Below are 25,640 nucleotides of genomic sequence, written 5' to 3'. Positions count from 1 at the left end.
TGTGTCTAAGAACTGACGTCAGCACGCGGAGGCGGCGTCTAAGTACTCCGACGACGTCATCACGGCACCGCCGACGACTGACGCGGAGCCGCAGACGACGCCTACCGACGCGCAAGGGTACTGCTACGCAAACATTTCCGGATCCAGTCTGACGCCTGGGGATATTCTAAGGTAAGGAATCTATCACTAACTAATGTCTCTTACAGATATATCGTTACACAGTTATGCCATGCAGGAGCATGAGTAATCTGTTCATTTGAGGTCTCATTCGTTTCTAGTGCTTTTGACTCACAAATTGCCTTTGTTTTCACTTTCATCAGTAAGTCACTGGAGTCGGATTCTAGAACTGCGCCTCATTCATAACCAATTATACAAGTGATAATTCGCTAAAACTAAATTTTCGCAAGACCGTGGGGGCTAATATTTGGCATGGCCCCCATCTTGTGGTCTTCTCCTGGCCCTCTAACTTAGTTGGTCTTCTCCTTTTTCTGGTAAGCTCCGTTTGCAGTTCTTCTTTTAACAATCTTTTTACTCTTGTTGCCCAAGTAAAGAAAGCTGCGGCCAACTGCTGTTGACAACCTTTCTTGAAAAACCAACTGAATAAACTTAGAACCATTAAACACCACCTTCATACTGAGTGATGACGGGCCTCCCTTTGGCCATGTCTGTGAAAAACAGGGCATTGCTCTAGAGCCAACAGCACTTAAAGGTAACTAATCTTTGTGGAAGCAATGACTTGACTTCTAAAGGAAACCCATTTAAAGGAGAAGTTGGGGATTCGACTATGGTAGGACCTTAAGCTGCAGAGAGATACAATGTCTGAGTCTTGGTGTATAAACGGATAAGTGAAAGCAGTGTATTTGATGTTTAGTAAGGTGGTGGTGGGATGAATACACACATCTGTAGACAGACTGGAGTCCCCAAAATAAAACAGTAGTTTAAACAACTGAGATTGAGGAACCTTAATAAGGTGGTGCATACCTTCAGAACGTTCATGTACTATTACACATACAGGTGTCCACAGCATAGCAAGGAACCAAGAATATACACAAGATGTACAAAATAGCAAATTATTTATTTATATAAAATATTTTTACACATGAACTGTACACATGCACACACCCGTACAACACTTTACTAGAAATGGAGGCCGGTGATAATCTCTTGAGTCCATAAATCTTGCACACAGTATTTACAGTTTTGTACATGGTGGTCATTGAGGACACAACAAGAAAGTTTCCAACAAACCTTCCTGAACTTACAAAAGAAGGCATACTGAAAATTATCTAGAAACAGTAAAAAGAACATACAAATGGACAGAAATTACAAAATAGTTAACAGACAAATGTTTGCCAACAGCTTTTACGTTTTCATTATGAATCCAGAGGTGAGTATTTTGAGAAAACGTTTGCGTCTTTGTCTTTTCTAGGGTGTGGAGTAATCCTATTCCAACTTAATGTGCAAGTCCCAACAGCCAAACGTTCATGTATTTTGACTTTTCACGTCTGAAACCACCAACATGGGGAACAGTTACTCCACTTTTAAGAAGCTCGGGGAAGATTTTTGACTGGTTTGGCAGTTTTAAATACTGATGCTTTTTCACAGTTCAACAGAACATTAATTTTCTGACGGTAAAGGTTACATATTATTAGGGTTCATCTAGTCCACCCCACTTCAGTATTACTTTCCAATTTGACATGAAATGAAACCAGTGGCACATTACTTTACAGAGATCTTCCAGTGAGGAAAAAAGACCATTGAATTCACACGGTACATACAGGTATACACTGTACATTTATAGAACAGTACATATCATTGTGCATTAATAAGGCAAAACATCAAGGCGGAATAAACGAGGACTTTCACGACATCCTTATGAAGGAGAAATATCGTAGGTGTCAAGTTTCAAGGAGACTTTTGGCGCAAGAAAGATCCTCCCTTACTTCACAAGGTTCAATACAGCGAGACTGCTGGGGTGGGCAGAAGCTGGAGACATCAGACTGGCCAGCTGCCCTTCCATTACTTTTTCATTCACCTGGATTCAAGTCCTGCCACCTCGTCCCATGATCTGTCCCAGAAGGTAACATATGGGTTTGCAAGGAGTGCTGCATAGCCATGAAAGCCCTGGTTTGGTTTTTAAAATTAAACATGTTTGCAGCTCTGCGTGTAGCCCAGATGTTGGTAGCTCATTTCACTGCCCCCAGTTTCTTTAGAAGTTTCTTGCCTTTGGAAAGGAGCCCTTTCTTCTTTGAGGCCATGTCCCTGCCTCGCACAGGACTGCCTGGACCCAGGGGGGGTGCGGGTGATGCTGCATGAAGGTGGACAGTGGGGGATGCTGCTCTCCTTGCACCTGTGTTCTCAGAAGGAACCTATTGGGAACATGGTTATTGTTTGAAATAAGTTAATTACTTCTATCGCCCTACTTATCACTAAAAGTATATTAAACAATGCCTTCAACGGTAAATATTAAAAAAAACATTATCTCATGTTCAATAAGGACAGAAATGAACAACATACAGAAAATAAGTTGCCAAATATGTTGTATAAACATTTGAATGTGGACCTGAGCTTTACAAAGGAAGCTCCCATGGAAAGTGCCCCACTACATTAAGAATAGATCTAGATGAAATCCACTGCACATTTTCCTATAAGGACTAGTTTGTACGTATCGCTGACTACAACCACTCTGAAAATGGTACTAATTAGATAAAACATCCCAAAATGCTGTCATATTTTTAAATATTTAATTCTGATAGAGACTTCTAAACAGATTCCTGACCTTGTCAATATGTACAGACGCCAGATTGGATCTGGAGAATTTGATAACTGTTCTGTCATGCGTCAGTAGGTGTTGACATGCATCAGGTCCATAACATCCTTGATGTGATGCCGAGCTCTCTAAATCTGCACCACCTCTGAGTGCTGATGTCAGTTCCTTTATTCTGCAACTTATAATGAGGATCCGTAGCTCTCTCAAATCCGGTCAACTTGACAGAATTTCTTCTCCTTCAAAGCATTTGCAGTGTGTGAGGGGCCTATCCACACCTAAAACTACAAGGGTTCCAAATGTGCATGGACTACCATCGGCAGATGACAGTCGTAATGTCTGTCTCTGGTGTCTGGGCTCTAAGCATGATTTGGCATAGTGTGACAGCTGCCTTAAAGAACCAGAAGGCCACCAGCAAACGGTGAAGCCAAACTCTTCATGTAAATCCAAAAAACAAAGGGAAAAGAAACGTGGCTCTGCATTGTCCTGCCACTGCCACCAGTTGTTGTACGACGCCCTGGGTATCTACAAGCCTCAAATTGTTCCCTGATGTCCGAGCTGATTCTATTTTTGCTCCCTATGTACTCTGACTTCCCAGAGCCATTGGTAATGCTACAACAGGTTTGCAAGCTGAAACAAGCTATGGATAAGATCTGTGGTACCCCTACGTAATCCTCTGGATCGCCTTTGAGCCTTAAGATGGCCTCCAGACGGTTACCGCCTTTAAATCCTTCTCCGATGCGAACTGTCACTTGACCTCAAATTGAGGTCAGTTCAATCTCCACTGATGCTGGCATGGCATCAAGTCTGACACATCCATAGGTGTAATGAATGACTGCCAGCTCAAGTCTCTACAACATTATAGATGCTGGAAACTGAGTCAATAATTTTATCGATTTCTGAAACTCATACTCAACTTCCCTCCCCTTCCAGAGGTCTCAACCAATAAACCAGTGTCTGCATTCAGACCCTGGCACGTTTGAGCAATATATAGATGACAATGCAGATGATGACAAACCTTTTTCTAAATTTACAATACTGGTATGGATACCTCTCCAGACATTGGCTTTCACTCTCCAAAATCTGCCACAGACGAATCTGCCCCCTATGTCACTGTAGTTGGGAGACTAGCAAGTGTCATTGACCTCACTCTGTCAATGACATGTAACAAATAATGCTCTAAGGTCCTACCCCCGCAACAAACAAATCAAGAACGTCCCCTTTAACGATTCTTTCTCAGACTTACTGATGGGCATCTAGGCAAAGCCCAGATCTTGCCGACCCAGTCAACAGGCATATTGCAAGGCAGCCTATGAGAAGTTGGCCTGGTATATGATGACCACTATTCTAGTGAGCACCTTGCACCAGTCCAAACGACCCTTATTGATGGTAGGTTGTAAAGCCAACATTATAGAAAGCTATCCTAGTGGTAGGTGTGGAGAGCAGCCTTCAGGCTAAGACTTAGAGGCGAGTTAAGCTAGTTGTTTTACCACCTCTTGAATGATCAAATGAAAGCACGCCACACCAGGTATATATCAAATATATATGTATTTATTCTAAACACAACCCTTCTGGACTCTTTATGAGGTCAGAGGTAAAAGTACAATACAAGGAACTTAATTAGCATACGATAAGTTGCACAGTATACGTTATGCCCTAGGGGCCTCACAAACCATATACTAAAATAGTGGTATAAGAACCACGTGAGAGTTAGAAAGCAGGACTAGGGCCTGTAGAACCACTGGGCCTACCTAGAATCACTAAAGATCTGAAAGAAACAGGTTAATATTAGATTCCTTACCTTAGAATATCCCCATGCGTCTGACTGGATCCGGAACTTTTTGCGTAGCAGTACCCTTGTGAGTCGGTAGGCGTCGTCTGCGGCTCCGCGTCCGTCGTGGGCGCCGTGATGACGTTGTCGGAGTACTTAGACGCCGCCTCTGCGTGCTGACGTCGGTTCTTCTTTTTTCCGCGCCAGCAGTGCAGATCCGGAAAAAGTGGTACCTTAGTCATTTTTTGACAACTTTTACGATCATTTTTGATCATTCTTTCGAGTCTTCGACTCTGAACGGTGCCGGTAGGGATGCCAGGTTTTAAGCCTTGTGTGGATTGCGACCGACTGTCGGTCACGGACCCTCACCGTCGGTGTCTCCACTGTCTCCGCGTCGATCATGACGACAAGACCTGCTCCGACTGCTGGGCCCTGACTTCGAAAGCTAGGTGGGAGTGGTCCCGCAAGTGACTCGAGCTCCGGCATTCGGCCCCGCGCCGTGAAAGGTCCAGGTCCGGACGGAGGTCGAGGGACCGGTCGCGGGATTGGAGCCACCATAGCTCCGGGAGTCGACATCACTCCTCAGGGTCGAAGTCGTCAGGTAAGCACAAGAAGTCGAAGAGACGTCATCGCTCTTCCGACTCCCCCCGACGCTCGCGCGACGTGGCCGGGGGTTCGGGTGACACCGCCCACGCGGCTCCGTCGGAGTCGCGGGCTTCGCGTCCGGCCCCACACCCTCCGGTACCTGGGCCACACGCGATGCCGGAGGAGATCGAACGTTTCCTCGTGGCCATGAGGTCTCTCACTCCTCCGACGGGCTCCGCTGCGCCTTTGGGCCCAGCAGACCCGTCTGGAGGCCCTAGCGGGTCGGGTGCTTAGGCCCCGGCGTCTTCGGGCTCGGCACCGCAGGGCCCTGCTGGATCCGCTTCTGGATCCGGGTCGTCTCCGGTTGACCTAACGACCTCACCGGCCCCTCAGGTGTCACCTCCGGCGCCGTTTTCAGGCGGCGCCGTCCCCGATGCCTCCCTCGATCTGGTAGCGGTGCCGCTCTCGACGCCGTTTGGAGAGTTCTACTTCAATGAGTCGGTCCCATCATTTGACACCCCTGAGTACCAGGATATGGGTGATGAGGAGAATTGGTAGGGGTCTGAGGACCCTCTGACACGGGAGTGTCGGTCCCAGGAGGACTGGACAGGTGGACTTGGGGATGCCAGTGGTCTGGACACCTCGCCAGACACTGGTTTTGTCACGCCTCCTACCGTGGCTACGGAGCAGGGGGCAACCTACAGTGTGGTGCTGACGCGGGCGGCCAAGGCCTTGGGCCTTGAACTCCCCGTCGCGGCCGTGAGGACTAACCTCCTCACTGAGGTCCTTAAATCGCAGTCCAGCTCGGCTGAGCCTCTGCTGCCGTTTAATGAGGCCTTGACCGACGTTCTTTTGGGCACCTGGTCCAGGCCCGCTACAGGTTCGCCTGTAGATAGGAACGTGGCCAGACGCCACCGCCCAGCCCCGGGCGACCCTTGTTTCCTGTCAACCCACCCCACCCCTGAGAGCCTGGTGATCCAGGCCTCCAATTCCCAGACCGCATTCCCGTCGGCTCCGCCTGACAGGGAATCCAAGAGGTATGAGCAATACGGCAAAAAGGTATTCTCCTCCCTGAGTCTGGGACTGCGGGCTTTCAACACTGCATGCCTCTTGGGCCACTACACCCACTCTCTGTGGGATACGGTCGCGGACGTGCTGCCAGAATGCCTGTTGGAGGTACGGGCTAAACTCGTCCAGGCCCTTGTGGAAGGCAGAGATGCGGCACGGTATTCTATCCGGTGTGGGCTGGATACCACCAACTCACTGGGCAGAGCGATGGCAACGACGGTGGCGATTCGTCGCCATGCCTGGTTGAGGTCCGCCAACTTCTCGGCCGATGTCCAGCATACACTCATGGACATGCCGTTTGATGGCCGTTGCCTTTTTGGCGACAAGGCAGACCATACACTTGAGCGCTTTAAGGACTCAGGGCTACGGCCAGGTCCTTGGGCCTCTCGACCCCGCGCTAGCAAATGGGTGCCTTTTGCTCCTTTCGTGGCCAAGGAAGGGGCGCCCCCACACGTGCTGCCAACCACGCACCGCAGGGTAATATCCAACGCGGTGGCGGCCGTGGAAACCGCCGTGGCGGCGGTAGGGGACCATGGCGAGGACAGTACACACCTTCCCCCAGAGCATCCGCCTCAAAACCCTCTTAGTCCGTGCTTTCAGGCCCATGTGACGCCAGTGGGGGGCAGGGTTCGCCATCACCTCCTCCACTGGCGCTCTGTCACATTGGACAGGTGGGTGCTGCAAATCGTCCGAAGGGGCTACTCCCTCCCCTTCGAGGCGACCCCTCCAGCCATGCCACCGCAATACCACCGAGTATCGGGGGATTATTTGCGACTTCTGCAGGAGGAAGTTACGGCCCTCTTGGCCAAGTGGGCCATCGAGCGCTTTCCTGGGCCAGAAGTAGGGTGTGGTTGCTACTCCCACTACTTTCTGGTACCCAAGAAGGGCAAAGGGGGCCTACGCCCTATCTTGGATCTACGGAACGTCAATGGCTTCCTCCAGAAGGAGAAGTTCAAAATGCTGACACTGGCTCAGGTCTTGACTGCCCTGGACCCAGGAGACTGGATGGTAGCGTTGGACTTGCAGGACGCTTATTTTCACATCCCTGTCCTGCCGGCCCCTCGGCGCTACCTGCGGTTCTCGGTTGACCACGAGCACTTTGTTTACCGTGCTCCCCTTCGGCCTTACCAGCGCTCCACGGGTGTTCACAAAGGTGATGGCGGTGGTCGCAGCTCATCTGCGCAGGTTAGGGGTTTCAGTCTTCCCCTACCTCGACGACTGGTTATTGAAGGCGGGCTCACCCCAGACAGTCGTCAGCCACCTCCAGACGACGGCAGACCTCCTGCACCAGCTGGGGTTTACCATCAATGTGCCGAAGTCACACCTGTGCCCCTCTCAGAAGCTCGTCTTCATCGGAGCGGTTCGTGACTCTGCGCAGTTTCGGGTTTATCCTCCCGAACAGCGGGTCTGGAATATTCAGGCTCTGATTCCACTCTTTCAGCCTTTATCCCAGGTCTCGGTCAGGTTGACGCTGCGGTTTCTGGGGCTGATGGCCTCCTGCATCCTTCTGGTGTATCACGCCCGGTGGTGGATGCGGGCTCTGCAGTGGAACCTGAAGTTTCAGTGGGCCCAGCATCAGGGCAACCTGTCCGACTATGTCCTGATCTCAGAGGGCACTGCGAGACAGCTGCAGTGGTGGCTCACGGACCGCGATTGGGTCAGCGGCAGATCCCTCTCCCTTCCCCAACCGGAGCACGTAGTTGTGACGGACGCGTCCCTCCAGGGCTGGGGTGGCCACATGGGAGAGGCGGAGATCAGAGGCCTCTGGTCTCCGGCAAGTCCCGGCTCCATATCAACCTTCTGGAGCTTCGGGCGATTCGTCTAGCACTGAAGGCATTCCTCCCCTCTTTCAGGGGGAAGGTAGTGCAGGTGTTCACGGACAACACCACCGCCATGTGGTACTGCAACAAACAGGGCGGGGTGGGGTCGTGGACCCTTTGCAAGGAGGCTCTGCGCCTCTGGACTTGGCTGGAACGGCACAGCATTTCCTTGGCGGTTCAACACCTAGCGGGTTCCTTGAACGCCAAGGTAGACTAACTCAGCCGTCGGTGCATGATGGATTACGAATGGCGTCTGAACTCAGACGTGGCGCAAGGCCTCGCTCAGCAGTGGGGAGAGCCTTGGTTAGATCTATTCACCACAGAAGAGAACGCGCAATGTCATCAGTTCTGCGCGTTGGAATTTCCAAGGCGGCACTCGCTCGGAGACGCTTTTGGTCGCGAGTGGAGCTGCGGTCTGTTGTACGCCTTTCCTCCTATACCACTTCAGCCCAGAGTGCTGAAGAAGATCAGGCACGACTGGGCCCAAGTTATCCTTGTGGCTCTGGACTGGGCACGAAGATATTGGTATCCAGAGCTACTCAGCATGTATGTCGATCCCACGATTCGTCTGCCTCTTCAGGAGGACCTTCTGTCGCAGCAACAGGGGATGGTCCTCCAACCGAACCTATCCAGTCTCCACCTCCATGCTTGGAGATTGAGCAGCGACAGTTGAGGCCATTTGACTTGCCTCCTGAAGTTTGTAATGTGATTCTGGCAGCCAGGCGTCCCTCCACAAAGTCGGTATACGCCTGCAGGTGGAACAGATTTGTGGCATGGTGCACAGCAAAGGCTGTGGATCCACTCTCTGCCCCCCTTTCTGAGGTTCTCCTCTTCCTTCTTTCTCTTGCCCGGCAGGGCTCTGCTCTGGGCACTATCAGGGGTTACCATTCTGCCCTTTCTGCCTTCTTGAAGCTACCTGATCAGCCTTCTTTGTTCAAGTCCCCGATTGTTAACAGATTCTTAAAGGGCATCACTCATATGTTCCCCCCTGTTCCTTTTGTGATGCCCCAGTGGAACTTGAAACTGGTTCTAACTTACCAGATGTGCGCCCTTTGAGCCACTCCATAACTGTCCTCTCAGTCTTCTTACGCTTAAGACTGCTTTCCCGGTTGCCATCACCTCTGCCAGGAGAGTGAGTGAGCTCCAGGCTCTTTCCTCTAAACCTCCTTTCCTTTCTGTCCATCCGGACAAGGTTGTGTTGCGGACAAGACCCTCTTTCCTGCCCAAGGTAGTCACAGCCTTCCACATCGGGCAGTCCATCACCTTGCCCACCTTCTTTCCGGCTCCACCGTCTAGACCCAAAACATGCGCTGTCATACTATCTGGATTGCACACGCCAGTTCCGGGTGGATGACCAACTCTTTGTTGGTTACGTGGGTGCTAAGAAGGGGTGGGCGGTGCACAAACGGACCATTTCTCGTTGGGTCGTGTTGTGCATCAAGGCATGCTACTCTTTGGCTAAGAAGGAGCCTCCTGTTGGGCTGAGGGCCCATTCCACTCGGGCCACGGCGGCTACTACTGCCCTAGGCCGGGGAGTCCCCTTGCAGGACATCTGTCAGGCAGCTACGTGGGCCTCGCTGCACACGTTCGCAAGACACTACTGCCTGGACAGCCAAGTCCGGAGGGATGGCTTCTTTGGCCGTTCAGTCCTCCAGGAATTCCTGGTGTGATCATTGGTTTGCAGACTCACCACCGGGGTTGGTATTGCTGGGGTATCTATTCTAAGGTAAGGAATCTAATACTAACCTGTTTCTTTCAGATGCACGAGTTACTTACCTTCAGTAACAATATATCTGTAAGAAACAGTAGTTAGTATTAGATTCCTTACCGCCCCACCCATCCCCCCCGTTCTGCACACCGATATCTAGGGTTAAGGGCATCCCCTTTCAGGGCCCTAGTTTCATGGAACCAGTGTTGGTTTTTATCATGGCTCTGCGTTTCTGGCACGGGAAAGCTGTGTATCAGAACTGACGTCAGCGCGCGAGGGCGGCATCTAAGTACTCCGGCGACGTCATCCTGACGCCGACGACGTACGCGGAGCCGCAGACGACGCCTACCGATGCGCAAGCGTACTGCTACGCAAAAGTTTCCGGATCCAGTCTGACGCCTGTGGATATTCTAAGGTAAGGAATGTAATACTAACTAATGTCTCTTACAGATATATCGTTACACAAGTAGTAACTTGTTCGTTTAGATTAGAAGGTGAGGTGATAACTCTAATAAATTCTGTATTTTCTCCTCATGACTATATTTTAACTTCACACACACCTTTGTTTTGTTTTTGCACTGCTTTTTGATTCCCAAGCGGTCACAGAATGTAAAGACTGCACAGTCTGTCTCACTTGTCTCTGTGTTTCTTATTCTGATTCCATTGAGTGAATCCATTTGTTGGAAGTCTGTCTCCATGATCAGGAGACATATGATCCATATGGGTGGATAACCAGATGATAAGATTGATTACTCTGATTATTGATGGGAATCCAAGTTCAGCCCAATGTTTTTTGGTTCCTTTAATATTCCTGTTATTTTTCACTCTTGTAATTCTGTCGCTAGTAACCTGTAAAGCACTTGTTGGCTTGATATCTATTGGACCCCCAGTTCAGTTAGTATCTGGCAGCAAACTTAGTAGGTGAATAGAGGGTAGGGTAATTCATAATTACACAATTTAGTTATACCTTGTTGAGTAGTCAGGAAATCAAAGAACAGTTTCATTTTGGTTGGTTATATGATGCATCGGGTATATTCTAAGGTAAGGAATCTAATACTAACTACTGTTTCTTACAGATATATCGTTACCGAAGGTGAGTAACTTGTGCGTTACCCATTGTTGGAATATATTCCCTTCGAAATAGTGTAAAAGCTGGACCGCCAACCAACTAAAATGGCGGCTGGCAAGACCAGGAATCAAGTAACACTCTCTGCTCAATGGGTAGTCCCCGCAGCGGACCGGAGAGTAGGAAGACTCAGGAAAGGTAGAGTGTGCAGCACCTTATATGTTCTGACGTCATAGGTCAGCTGCTCTAAGCAATATCCCTTCATAAATTGACACAACTGAGATGGATGCAAAAATGTTCTTCTCGAGTGAGAAAGGCCTGAGTTTTGGACACTGGATCTTGGATAAGAAAAGAGGCAGTCTTCCTTTCTAGACCTTTTTTTCGGATCTCATCTTAAAGCCCTGCATATAATCATGAAGCCCCAAGAACCGAGTCAAAAATTGTTGGTACTCAGTCAGATGTAAAAATATGCGCTGGAAATATGTTCGTACAAGAGAGTGAAAGATAGTGTTCTATTTGAGGTACCACCTTATCCTAACCTCATTCCCAAAAAGGGGAAAGCTAACAGGTAGGTTTTAAGGGGTCTCAACAAGTGACTTAATAGTGTTTCTTTGATCATATAGTGACCCTAATTCATAATTTAATCCTTTCATCTTCTATAGCCCTTTTTGGGATATTGCTCACACCGGAGCAATTTCAAATTATGAGTGTGGATCTCAGCCTGACCTAGAGTGGTGGGTTCGGCGAGTCAGGTTGTAAAATGTACTAGTGTTTCCTTACCTGACCAGTCAAATAGTGGTAACTGGCAAGGGAAATCTTGCTGCTGCGTGTAACAATATTAAGGAGCTGCTCGCACCCTGGGCTATTCCATCAACCTACAAATTGAAATCTGACCTGGATGAAAATAATTTAGTTTAAAAGAGCAGTGTTACATACTGTATTGTAAAAACGATTTCTTCCTCTGGAGGCAGTCCAGAGTATGAAAGCTGCCTGTCTTCAGACTGTTTGTTGGCAAAGGACTTCTTGAGACTTATGTGTCTTACTGGGCCCTGTTTCTGATGCTCAGGATGAGCTATTTAAAGTTTTGATCGAATATTTGATAGTCCTAAAACGGGGGCACACGTTAATGTCAGTGGAGTGTCAAACTTTGACTCAATATCTTTTGGTTGTATAGATAGAGTAACCTGATGTGAGGAAAGTTCTTCACACCGATAAACATTTCAGGCATGCTGTTAGAATACAGCATACCCACAAAGGTGTGCACAGGAGAGTGCCTAAATAACTGTATTTACATTATTGGAAAACTGGCTGGGGAAAGCACGTTCTATGTGTCAGTGTAAGAACATTGTCGGTGCACCATGACCCTCCTGCCTTGACTTGGGCTCTACAATCAATTCTTAGAGGTCCAACCTCGCCCCGTGCAAAGATTAACCTCCATCGATGCGGTACTAAAAAAGAACAGTATGAAGTCTCTTCTGTGTCGGAAGACTGTGGCTGTTTGAGATGCGATCCTGATGTTTCTGAATCTGGTTCTGCAAGTACTAAGCCTGTATGGCCTTAGGCATCCCTCTGCTTCTGCATATCATATGGTGTATAAGGGCCTTTTAGTGTTGCCTGAAGTGCCAGTGGCTCCCGCACCAGGGGAGTCTTGACAAGGGTACAGTTGTTCCATACCGACATTGGTGGATGTGTCCCTGTTGGTCATCCATTCAGTCACCAGCATTCAGGGGAACTGTGGTGATGAATGCCTCCTTGTTATGCAGGAGCTCCCGTCCCTTTGTACTGGGACTTTGGTGGACATCAGAATAGTGGTTTCTTAAACACGCTGAATCTGTGGGCAGTTTACATTTCTGTGAAGCCTTTCCAACTCATCTCTGGGAGTACCATCCAGATCATTACAGACAACACAACACCTTCCACTATATATGAACTAGCAAGGTGGTGTGGGTCCCTATGTTGAGAGGCTTCATGCCACTGACAATGTGCTCTGTTAAAGTGAATCTTCCTAGTAGTGGCCCACCTTCTTAAATGTGAGGGTGGACGCATTCTTTCTCTGTAGAACCACAAGTCTTAATTCTATCCTGAGGTGATGGTAGTGATCTCCTCCAGACTGGGATGATCGTATGTGGATCTCTGTCATAGCCCAGAACATGAAATGCCCCGTATTTTGTACAGTTAATTTTCCTTCAAGTGGTTCCTTAGGGATGGTCACTGTGTGTGTTTTACACATTCATGCGGATCTCATTCCAGTGAAGTTCTGCAGAAGTTACAGGAGAACCAATTTCCTTTGGAATTCCCTCCCCTGTGAACTTAGGACGGAACCAGACTATCTCCGATTTAGGAAGCGGCTGAAAACTCACCTGTTCCCTTGATCTCCTTCTTCCTCCTCCCTCCCCCCGGTTTATCCTTTGGCTTGTCCGCATCTTAGCGCTGGGATACTTACGGGTGACTACGCGCTTTACAAAAACCTAATAATTATAACGAATACGGATTGCTCCAAATTGTGCAAAGGATTGCTAGTCTGTTTTGCCCAGCATTCAGGGCCCCCTTCCATATAGCAAACCTACTTTCACTGCACGATGGTCGGGTCCTTCATGATGCTACCAGGATGAACATTTTGTAAAGACTTCATTTTAGCTGCTAGAAAAACTCCACAAAATCTGTTAATTTGGACTACTGGTCAAAGTGTTTCTTGATGCGTTTTGTCCCTTTTCAAGCTGGCCTTTCCAATGCTCTTAGATTTGCCCTATCTCTTGACCAGCAGGTTTTGGTGTTGCCACAGTAAAAGGTATTTTGGCTGTGTTACCAGTCTGTGTCAGACCTTCTTTAAAAATCTGTTTTGCTCGATAGTATATCTTCCCACAGATTCCTCAAAATCCTGCTGCTGTGATGAAGAATTATTGGTTATGTTACACTATGTTATGTTGATTTGTACATCGCACTAATCACCTGAAAGGGTATCCAGGTGCTTGGTAAGGTATGTGGTATGAAAGATAAGATCCGAAGATATGAACACAGCGTATACAATAATTGGCACTGTCACACGTGGTCTCAGTTCGTATCATATACACCATGCCGTTGACACATCTGGAGTGCCTAAAGCAACCAGCCGGGACTACGAGGGACCGCAACAGGTTTGCAGAGGAGTGAAATCCTAAACCAAATTGGTTACTTGGATGAGCAACCTGAGCCCCGATTCTCCGGCATTTAGCCCTGTTAATTGTTTTTCAATTGTCAGTAAGTACGCAGACACTTTTAACCACACACCTTAGTGTGTGTGTAGGTATCACAAGGTTTCACGTGGCACTTCCACCTTTTGCCACTCACTTTCACCCACCTTCTTGGTCCTGAAGAAAGCCCGTTCGTCAGTTTTTACGGGCGGAAACATGTAGACCGCCACACATACAGCAACTTACGGTAGATAAGTCCATATTAGTTGCATGACGCATCATTTTTAACAATATCCTGAGCCGCCACTATTAAAGTCTTTTGGCAAGGATCCTCAGAGATATTTTTAACTGTAAATACCGCGCCTCACATCACACTTATGCACAACACCCGCTCCGCTGTTGTCAGGCGTCGTAGCACAACCGGGAGGCACTCGACCGCCCGGTTGGGGCCCCAATGATGAAGCATGACACCAACCAGGTTGGTTGTGAGGTTTCTTTTAACAAAACTTGGTTGTGAGGGGTCTTTTAACAAAACCTAATGGGTCCATGTTCTTACTACTCACAGTGATCTAAATTACACACACATTGTGGGTCCGTCCACATTGTTCAACTCTTAAAGGCACATTGTGCCACCTAGTCGCACTGAAGGGCTGTTCCTAGTGGCGGTATAATTGCCAGTTCCAGTCTGCAGCTCTGAGAGTACTAATAAGGGAACGAATCTGTGGAAGATTTTGAATCTATCAGAAATGTAATTACTGAGTGTAACCTTTTGTACCATGTTACAACTTAAAGTAATGCTATCCCTGCCCTCTCTTTCACTGGACAGCTTTATCTATGAATGCTTCAAATGAGTGAAATGATCCAGGGAGTGAGCGCGAAATCTGCATGTTGTCGTAAATTTAATTGGCATGGTAAACACAAACCCCATGTATATTTGTGAGATAACTGGGTAATCTCCTTCTGTCTCAGATAGTTTAGTTTTGCTACAATACCGAGTATATGGAAATGATAGAACAGTCAGGAATAAATATAGGTAGAATAATATTCAGAAAGAATTTAACAACCTTCCACAGAAATATATATGAATATCTTCAATGTCACAACCTACAACAGAAGTGGGGAGAGAGCTTGGTGGAGGAAGGGAGGTAGAGATAGCAGCTAGTATGGGTGTTGAAAGTAGGAAGACATCCAAATCCAAGGAGGCAGCACTGTTCTGGCAGTCAAGATTTTGTGTAAGATATCAGTCACGATCCACACCTCGTGTGCCTTTGGTGCCTGGAGCGCGACCACAACCCGAAGTCGTGCTCCAACTGTTGGGCCATGAACCCAAAATCTTTGCGGGAGAGATCCTGAAAGTTTCTGGAGGCCCAGCAGTCAGTTCCACGCTGCTAGAGAGGGAGGTTGCAGTACCGGTCGCTGAGTCACCACCATCACTCCTCATCGAAGTCTTCGGGTAAGTCGAAGCACAAGAAAAAGGCAAAGTAGCACCGTCACTTTTCATCTTCTCCCAGTCCGTCGGCCAATGCGATGCAGGATGCGGAAGGTCGTCGTCCTTTGGCTCCGCCTGTGGAGCCTACTGAGGCAGCTCTGTGCTTCTCTCCCTACCCGGGAGCCGGAGTATCCCCTGCCCAGGTCCACTCCATCTTTGGGCAGCCCAACTATGCCAGCGCGCCTTCGGGCCCCGCTGACTCGGCATGGGGCTCTAGGCCTTCGATGCAGGCGGCTCCAGCCTCAGCGCCGCAGTACCCCCAGGAATCCAGGCCTGGATCTGGAATGGTGCTGGTCGACCTCATGATACCTCCTTCAGCACCGATTCCTCTGACGACAACTCTGCCACATCTGATGCCGGTTGTGTACTCGGCCAGCGTCGACCCCGGCCTTCTCCTCGTCTTGGACATGGAACCGGACCAGCGGACGCCGGCACTGGCGCCAACCGGTACTTTTGTACCACTGTTCTCCCCTGGTGTGCCCTATTGTCCTGAGTGGCAGCCAGAGGAAGGTGAGGAGGACTGGGAAGGGTCTGTTGACCCTTTGGCAGACCAGCTGGAGGAGCCGGACTGGAGAGAGGAGTTGAGGGACCTTGGCTTGCTTTCTCCCCCTACCGTGGCCACGGAGGAGGGCGCCTCCTGTGTTGTGTAAGGCAGCAAAGGCCTTGGGCCTTGAGCTTCCTACAGTGGCAGTCGCAACGAATCTCCTGACTGAGGTGCTTCCTCCCCCCACACCCTATCCCCGCGAGCTTGGTGGTCCAAGCCTCGACATCCAACAGCGTATTCCCTTCTGCTTCCCCAGATAGGGAATCCAAGAAGCTGGACCATCTTGGGAAGATGTTTTATTCCAGCTTAGGACTGCGGTGGGTGAACACCACAAGCCTCTTGTGCTGTTACACCCTCACTGTGTGGGATATGGTTGTGCAGGTCCTGCTACAGTGCCCGCAGGAGGCCCGGGTCACTGTCTCCCATGCAGTTGCAGAGGAGAGAGATGCAGCAAAGTTCGCCACCACTGTGGTCTGGACACCGCCTACTCGCTGGGTAGAACGATTTCTATGTCAGTAGCCCTAAGCCTGTCTGAGATCCACTGGCTTTTCTGGGGATGTCCAACTGTCTCTTTTGGACATGCCTATTGATGGTCGTTGTCTGTTTGGCGACAAGGCGGACCATGCGCTCAAGCGCTTCAAGGATTCTAGAGCTACGGCTCCTTGGGCCTCACTGCCACCTCTCGCCCTGTGCAGTCTGCCTTTCGCACCTTTTGTGGCTACAGAAGGGTTGCCCCACCAGGTTCAACCCAGGGCCACAAGCCGGTGCAAGCTACTCAGCCTCTGTGGGGTCGGGGACATGGGACCCATCTCCGTAGGTCTGGGTCAAATAGGCGGGCCAGTCCACCAGTGCCCCCTCTGCAGCAGCCTCTAAGTCCTCCTAGTCTACATTTCACTGCCATCAGTTGCCAGTGAGCAGCAGGATCCGCCATCACCTCCCTCACTGGCAAACATCACGTCGGACAGGTGGGTTTTGCCGATAGTCCGAAGGGGCTACTCCCTCCCCTTCGAGACTACCCCTCCCTCCATGCCACCAACACTAACTTGGTCCTTCTTCGTCAAAATGTTACGGCTCTCTTGGCCAAGGGAGCTATCGAGCAAGTCCCTGTCCTGAAAGTAGGTTATGGTTGTTACTCCCACTTCTTCCTGGTACCCAAGAAGGACAAAGGCCTGCATCCTATTTTGGATCTCGAGGACGTCAACCACTTCCTCCTGAAGGAGAAGTTCAAAATGTTGACATTAGCTCAGGTCCTGTCTGTGCTTTACCCAGGAGACTGGATGGTAGCATTGGACTTGCAGTGTGCTTATTTCCACATCCCCGTCCTGCCAGCCCACAGGTGTTCTCTACAGTTCACAGGAGGCCAAGAGCATTTTCAGTTTACCATGCTCCCATTCGGCCTAATCAGCGCCCCTCAGGTGTTCACGAAAGTGATGGCGGGGGTCGCAGCTCATCTGCACAGATCAGAGGTTCCAGTCTTCCCCTATTTCGAGGACTGGTTTTTTAAGGCGGGCTCGCCCCAAGCTGTCATCTCCCACCTCCAGACTACGGCGGACCTCCTGCATTCGCTGGGGTTCACCATCAACGTGCCGAAGTCACACCGTATTCCCTCTCAGAAGCTCCTTTTCATCGAAGCAGTTCTGGATACAGGGTAGTTTTGGGTTCATCCTCCTGAGCAGCGAGTTTGGGATATTCGGGCTATGATACCGATGTTTCAGCCTCTATCCCGGATTTTGATGAGAATAACTCTGATGCTGCTGGGCCTCATGACTTCCTGAATCCTGCTGGTGGATCATGCCAGGTGGCATATGCGGGCTCTGCAGTGGGACCGGAAGTTCCAGTCGGCAGAGCATCAGGGGAATCTTTCTGATGTCATCCAGATCTTGGAGGGTGCTGCACAACAATTGCAGTGGTAGCTAACGAACCAGGATTGGGTCAACGGCAGATCCCTCTCCCTTCCCCAACCAGACTACATGGTGGTGACAGATGTGTCACTTCTGGGATGGGGCGGCCACATTGGAGAGACGGAGATCAGAGACCTCTGGTCTCTGGCGGAGTCTGGTCTCCACATCATCCTTCTGGCGATCCGTCTTCAACTGAAAGCATTCCTTCCTTCTGTCAAGGGAAGAGTGATGCAGGTGTTCATGGACAACACCACTGCCATGTGGTACTGCATCAAACAGGGTGGGGTGGGCTTGTGGACCCTATGTCAAGAGGCTCTCCGCCTCTGGACGTGGCTGGAACATCCGGGCATGTCCCTGGTGGTTCAACACTTGGCAGGTTCCCTGAGCGCCAGGGTGGACCAACTCAGCTGCCGGTGCATGATGGATCACAAATGGCATCTTCACTCGGAGGTGGTGCAAGATCTCTTTCAACAGTGGAGAGAGCCTTGGTTAGATCTGTTTGCTACCAAAGAGAACGTGCAATGTCAGCAGTTCTGCATGTTGGAATTTCCAAGGCTGCACTTGCTCGGCGACGCTTTCCATCGCGCATTGCAGTCTTCTATACGCCTTTCCCACCTATACCACTTCTACACAGAGTGCTGAAGAAGATCAAGCGCGACCGGGCCCAAGTCATCCTTGTTGCTCAGGACTGGGCACGAAGATTCTGGTATCTTTTGACCTTCCTACCGAAGTCTGTAATGCCATCTTGGCAGCCAGGCGTCCCTCCACCAAAACAGTATACGCCTGTAGATGGAACAAGTTTGTGACATGGTGCGCAGCAAAGGCTGTGGATTCCCTTTCTGCCCCCTTTCATAGTTTCTTCTCTTCATTTTCTTTGGACCAGCAGGGCTCTGCTCTGGGCACTCAAATGCTACCTTTCGGCCATTTTGGCATTCCTTCTGCTGCCTGACCAGCCTTCTCTTTTCAAGTCCCCTATTGTAAATCGCTTCCTTAAGGGCATTACTCACTTGTTTCTTCCAACTGCTTTCGTAATGCCCCAGTGGGTTTTTAACCTGGTTCTCACTTATCTCATGTGCGCTCCTTTAAGCCGCAACATAACAGTCCTCTTGGATGTCTGACCCTTAAAACTGCCTTTCTGGTTGCCATCACCAATGCTCACAGGGTGAGTGAGCTTTAAGCCCTTTCTTCCAGGCCTCCTTTCCTGGCTGTTCATCTGGACAAAGTTGTCCTTCGCAATAGGCCTTCTTTCCTTCCCAAAGTGGTTTCCTCTTTCCATATAGGACAGACCATCATTTTGCCCACCTTCTTTCCACCTCCGCATCCTTCTAAAGAGGAAGAGAGGCGCCACCATCCGGATTCCAGTGGATGACCAGCTCTTTGTTGGTTATATAGACGCCAACAAAGGTCAGGCCGTAGAAAAACGAATGGGTCATTCTTTGTATCAAAATCTGCTATACCTTAGTGAAAAAGCAACCTCCAGTGGGGTTACGTGCCCATTCCACCAGGGCGACGGCAGCCACTACTGCTTTGGGACGTGAAGTCCCCCTTCTTGACATCTGCCAGGCAGCTACGTGGGCTTCACTGCACACGTTTACCAAACAGCCAAGTCCGGAGATACTGCTTCTTCGGCTGCTCAGTTCTCCAGGACTTTTTGGTGGGAACTTGGTACGCAGACCCACCGCCAGGGTTGGTATTGCTGGGGTGTGGAAGGGGAGCGCCTCTCACCTCGACAGGGCGGCGCCCGAGCAGGGATTCCATGACCACTGACCCTCCCGCGTTCCTGACGACCGGGACTCCTCCTCTCTTTCTTTCCCTGCAGGAAACGGAACAACCAGCGGGGTCACGCAACGAACCGGAAGCGAACTCCGGAGACCCCGGAAGTCCCGCCCCCATGATCAGCCCGATACACAGAAAAGCCGGCGATGAAGAGAGGAGAGCGTTCCATGCGGTGGACTCGTGGCAGGAGACAGCGTGCAGAGAACCGGAGAAGGACAGCGGAAGGAGTGTGAGGAGCGACGAAGAGGAAGAGGAGGACGTCTGGACCGAAGACTGGTGGAGTCCTCAGGAGGTTGCTGGAGAGCGGCCGCGACTCCCTGGAGAGTTGCGGCGGGGCACGTGAGTACACGGTTACCTTTTCTCCGTGCCTCTCTGTAGATCGATGTAAATAGCTGTACATACGTATTCCCCACTGATAAATCACCAAAGCACTGTATATTATACTTAGTCGTGTCACTTCACCTAACGCTTTGTACCATAGTCCCTGCACTCCTCCCTCACCTCGGCACGCTCTCCCCGTTCCTCTTTCTCCTTCCCCCCCCCCTCCTCAGAGTCCTCCCTTACCGTCCCCGTCCTCACGTTCTCTTTGGTCCCCTCACAACCCGGGTGTTGGCGATAGTACTCCGACGGTCCAACAAAAAAAGGACTAACCGCCCTGTCTCTCTCTATTCCATCCGAGGCGAAACCGGATCCCGTCTGGCGAACAGAAGACACCCCGAAGACCTCTTCCCTCGGAAGGCCCGTCCAGTCGTGAGATACCCTGTCCAGCTGACGTTCGGGAAGGACTTTATAGCATCCGGGTTCACACCCACTTCACTACCCTGATATCGAACATTAATAAAACAACTACCATAGCGAAATACATACGGCCTCCACGCCTGTTATTCCGGTCCGCACCTACCCCTAGTCCACATGGGGTATCTATTCTAAGGTGAGGAATCCATAACTAATTGTCTCTTTCAGATGAACAAGTTACTTACCTTCGGTAACAATAGATCTGTAAGAGACTTAGATTAGATATGGATTCCTCAGCACCCCACCCATTCTCCCCATTCTGCAAACTGACTTCTGGGGTAAGAGACTCCCTTTCAGGGCCCTAGATTTTGTGCACCAGTGGTCAGAGTCTTGCATGGCTCTGCGCTTCTGCCGTGGAATGTTGTGTAAAGAACTGACGCAGATAGCGCTACGTCATTCTGGTGAGCAGGGTGGCAATGACGAATGCAGGGTCGACCGACGCCCCCCTATCGACGCACAGGGGTACTGCTGAGGAAAGAATTATCGAGATCCGGTCTGACACCTGGGGGTAATTCTAAGGTGAGGATTCCATAACTAATCCGTCTCTTACAGACATATTGTTACCGAAGGTAAGTAACTTGTTCTTTAACACTAATTTCTCAAACTATTGGAAAGATTTACACCAAAGGAGAAAAGGCACATCCTTGAGTAATGTTCTGCTTTCATGCCAAGTTTGGTGTAATTCCGTTCAGCCGCTTTTATTTATATGCTTAAGGAGAGACAACTGCTCTGCAATCACAGCAGCCAGAGTTATGAATCTGAGTATACTCCAGACAGAAGTCCTCCATTCTGAGAGACCATCTTGGTTGTCTGATAATGATGATTATGACCATGCCATGATAGAAATCACAGGTTGAGATCTTAACCCCTTCTGTGCTCGCATTGGCCGACGCGAGCTCTACCTTCTGGGTACTGTGCACGACTGTTGGCCGACACAGCCCCGCCGACTCCGTAGAACGCCCACACATTCCGCTGCGGTAAACGGGTTAAGGAGGTCGGTGCTCAATTTCCACACCAAGTTCTGCACTCTATACACCAGGGGCGGCAACAGTTGGTAAAGAATCCCATGGATTCTAAAGGGCATCCAGAAAGTGAATCTGGCTTTCTCCTTCGCTCCCTGCCAGTAGGCGATTGGAAACCAATTTGATGTGAACCTGTCTTGAAAATGAGTGCGCTGGTGTTTTGTAAAGCACTAACTTGACATCCACTTGTCAGTGTTTGGTTTCTGAGACAAAAGCAAATGGCCTCAGCAAAGGTCAAGGTGTACCGGAGACCTTCTATGGATCAGGCCTTGTAGTAGTGAGGTAGAGTGCTTGCACAGGCTTGACAACTTCTCGAACATATGCTGTCGCTGATGGTGTACATATACAGGTGCATCTCAGTGAGGGTTCAACAGAACTGATATCAGAGGAGGACCAAAACATTGCCAGGTGCAGAAGAAACGCAGGCGGCACTGGCCCATCACATATTTGGGCTTTGTCAATTAGTTCATACATGAGCACTCATACGAACTTGTGATTGGGTAGAGGCTTTCCTATCTGCAACAGAGAGACTGTATGGCATCATCTGACGTCTTGGATTGGTGTCAACGTTTTGCTTTCCCTTAATACTCCTCAACTTAGTATCCTTCTATCTTTGATTTTGAATCCTAATATGCCCTGTTTCCATCAACCAACTCTGATGCACTCACTAACATTCACGCACTTCAATAGAGTTCTGTCGCCAACTCCTGCTTTGCCTCTTATGCTCCTACTTTCTATTCCAGCCAGACTCCTATGTTATGCCGTACATTCAGCTGTAGCTATGCTAACCATACACAGATAATCTAGGGAGATCCCAAAACTGTACAAAACGGGAGCCAAGGCTAAGAAAGCACTAAGTTGTATTTGAAGAGCCACCCTCAATACAAGTGAGTGTGAGGTACGTCATAAAGGGTCGAACATCACCAGTAGACAAAGTGGAGTAATCATCTGATCCAAAGTTTAAAGTCATTCTAGGGTTATTACTTGTATGCTGTTTCCTTCTGATATCCTCCTTGGGAACACACATTTTAAATACGCTTTTGACATTCATGATGTAATCTAGAAGTTTCCCTGGAGCTAAGCTTTCCACGTCCGCAATGAAAGGGCGGGGTGGAAAATTCTACTCTTTCCTAAAACAAGAGCTGAGGAAATCTTCACCATGTCCAAGACTTCATTTATTGAGAAGATACAATATGGGAACTTTAATGGCGAAGACCTGCTCAGAGAAGAGGAATCAACAACTCTTCCAAAATACCAGGACAGTTTTTTGGTATCATTGGTGTTGGTAAGAAGGCTTAGATCCTTGTTGATCAGGAAACTCTCCCCCAAAGAGCTCTAACCATTTCCCAGTCATAAGTAACAGAACGAATACTTGCAAGTGTTCCCAGTAGAAACATGTTTGACCTGCAGAGAGCTCCATCACTTACAATGTATTTGCTGTATTTTGTCCAGACTTTGCTCTCAATTCACAGATTACTATGTAATGTAATGTCCTCCTCTCACCAGAGCATGCAAGCCATGGGAGCCCTCACCATCCTCCTAGCCTCTTGTAAGAGTCACCTCAAGGGTAAAACTCTGAAAAGGACAGCCAGAAGAAGACTCTATTCTAGTAATAGCTTCTGGCGAATATTCCTTCCAGTTGCCGTGAGAAGAGAACCTTGACCTTTCCAATGTCTGTAGACTTACTGTTATATCTTAAGGTTTTTTTTTTATTGTTCCGAGGTAGCCAACACATATATAAGCAAAGTGTCAGCCGTCTTGCAAAAGTAAAGAATGATAAAGCATGGTAAAACCATTCAAAGATGTTCGCACAGGGTGGTGTATTGGAATGTTTTTGTCATATAATTCCTTACTGTTCCAAAATGGCTGACAAGTTGAAAGCAGTGCATTGCAATGCATTGTCCACCTTGTCCATTGTCCAATTTGGGGGTAGTAACAGACTGCTCATCAAAAGACATTTTTTTTGTATGCATCTATATTTATGAATGTTTGAGAAAACATGAATCTGGCGAGATAGCTAAGACGGTTTCAAAAGTCAGGCCTATAAACATAAGTGCTTTTCGCGAAGTGTGTAGCATTAGGCAGGTCTTCTTGTATATGGGCCAAAAATAGCTGGTCACAACAGCGAGCGGTCCAACGAAAGGAATTGACTGAGATTGTAAAGCTCCAGGATAAGATGCCAAGACCCAGAGGAGCATATTTACGAGGAAGTGGTGGAGCGCAGCGTTAGCCTCCTTGGCTTCAAGCCACGCTCTGCCACTTCTGCACCGTGTTTACAAGGATACGGTGCAGCCCTGCATTTCCCCCTGCGCTGGTGCTAATTTAGGCGCCTAGTGCCAAGGCAGACACCCTGCACCATAGTACAAGGGTGCCTACGTTGCAGGGGAAGAATGTTTGTGCAGAAAGGTGTCCCTTCCTGTACATAAACAATCTGAAATGGTGTCTTGTAACTTCTCTGAGTGCTGCTTAATGCAGCACATATAGAAGTTGCAAAACCTCACTTTAAAAAAATATATTGTTTATGTACAGGAAGGGACACTTTTCAATGGTCTTTTGCTGTTTCTATGTGTGCTGCACAATGCAGCACGTATGGAAACAGAAAAAACGAGGCAAAATTAAACATTTGTCCTCGTTAAAACAGGGTACGACCAGATTATCCCTGGTCCTAATTTTTGCGCTTCTCTATATTTACGCCACCCTTGTAAATATGGGGCAGTGTCAAAATCAATGGGTGTTGCAGTGGAATGCTCGCCGCAACACCCATTGCCCTCCCCTTTCACCCTAAGTATAGCGTGAAAGGGTGCTTATTTACAAGGCAGCGTTAAGCCACATTAAGTGACTTAACGCTGCCTTGTAAATAAGTCAAAGCCCCTATCACCACCACAATGTCAGAAAAAAATGATGATGTGGCGATAGGGGCTTGTAAATATGCCGCCACCCCCAACCCGGGTCATTTGTGCCTGCTCTGAAAGTCTGAGGAAAATCATAAATTACTGCTGGGGGGTGAGGGGGAGAGACACAGACTATCTGAAAGAAACAGGTTAGTATTAGATTCCTTACCTTAGAATATCCCCAGGCGTCAGTCTGGATCCGGAAACTTTTGCGTAGGAGTACCCCTGCGTGTCGGTAGGCGTCGTCTGCAGGCGTCCCCTGCGGCTCCGCGGCGTCGGCGCCGTGATGACGTCGCTGGAGTATATAGACGCCGCCTCCGCGCGCTGATGTCAGTTCTTCTTTTTTCCGCGCCAGTTAGCGCAGATCCGAAGAGCAGTACTCCGGTCTTTTGACCAAAGTTTTTTGATTACTCTAACCCTTTCGGTGCCGGTAGGATGCCCGGTTTCAGAAATTGTGACGGGTGCCACCGCCTGATGTCGGTCACCGACCACCATCGACTCTGCCTCCGGTGCCTGGGCGCCGACCACGACGTGGAGTCCTGCGTCGACTGCCGGGCCTTGACGGGTAAGGCTAGACGGGAGCGGTCCCGCAAGCTGCTCGAGTTCCGGCTGTCGGCCCCGCGCCGGGAGCGGTCCCGGTCCGGCCGGAGGTCGAGGGAGCGGTCGAGAGAACGGTCGCGGAGCCGCCACGAGCGCTCCGGGAGTCGTCACCATTCCTCCGGTTCCTCAGGTAAGCGACACAAGAAGTCGGGGCGTCGTCATCGCACCCCTGACTCCCCCCGACGCTCGCGCGATGCGGCCGGGGGTTCGGGTAGCCCCACCCCCGCGGCCCCGCGTGGGTCGCCGACGCTGCCTGCTCCATACCCGTCGGTCCCTGGGCAAGGCGCGTCACGCGAGGAGATAGAGGAGTTCCTCATGGCCATGAGGGCGCTGTCTCCTCCGACGGGGCCTACGGCGCCTGCGGGCCCGGTGGTCCCGTCCGGGGGCCCGAGCGGTTCGGGTGCTCCTGCACCGACGCCGTTGGGTGCTCCGGCCCCGACGCCGCCGGCGGCTCCGGCCCCGGCGCCGCTGGGCCCTTCAGGGTCGTCGCCGGCTGGTCAACCGGCCTCTCCGGCACCGATTCCATCGGGGCAACCCGTGGTGCCGCCTCCGCGCGGCGCCGTGACTCCGACGCCGGTTCCGGCCGGCGTCGGGGCTCCGGCTCCGGGCGGCGCCACCCCCATTCCCTCTCCTATTCCGGACGCGGAGTCGGACCGGCGTCGGCCGA

General features: G+C 50.0%; 1 protein-coding gene across 1 annotated transcript in view; it reads right to left on the bottom strand.

Annotated features, from left to right (window-relative positions):
- Positions 1-1,056: 1,056 nt before the first annotated feature.
- Positions 1,057-25,640, bottom strand: part of RIMBP2 (RIMS binding protein 2) — a 1,305,415-nt gene continuing 1,280,831 nt past the window's right edge. Inside the window, exon 27 of the mRNA XM_078668014.1 lies at positions 1,057-2,369. Within this exon, the coding sequence (XP_078524140.1) occupies positions 2,187-2,369 (183 nt within the window). The 3' untranslated portion in view covers positions 1,057-2,186. The remainder of the gene's footprint in view (positions 2,370-25,640) is intronic.

The sequence above is a fragment of the Lissotriton helveticus genome, chromosome 11, assembly GCF_964261635.1.
Source record: "Lissotriton helveticus chromosome 11, aLisHel1.1, whole genome shotgun sequence".
Lineage (NCBI taxonomy): Eukaryota > Metazoa > Chordata > Amphibia > Caudata > Salamandridae > Lissotriton > Lissotriton helveticus.
The sequence above is the reverse complement of the archived record's forward strand: the minus strand, read 5'-3'. Positions and strand labels throughout refer to the sequence as shown.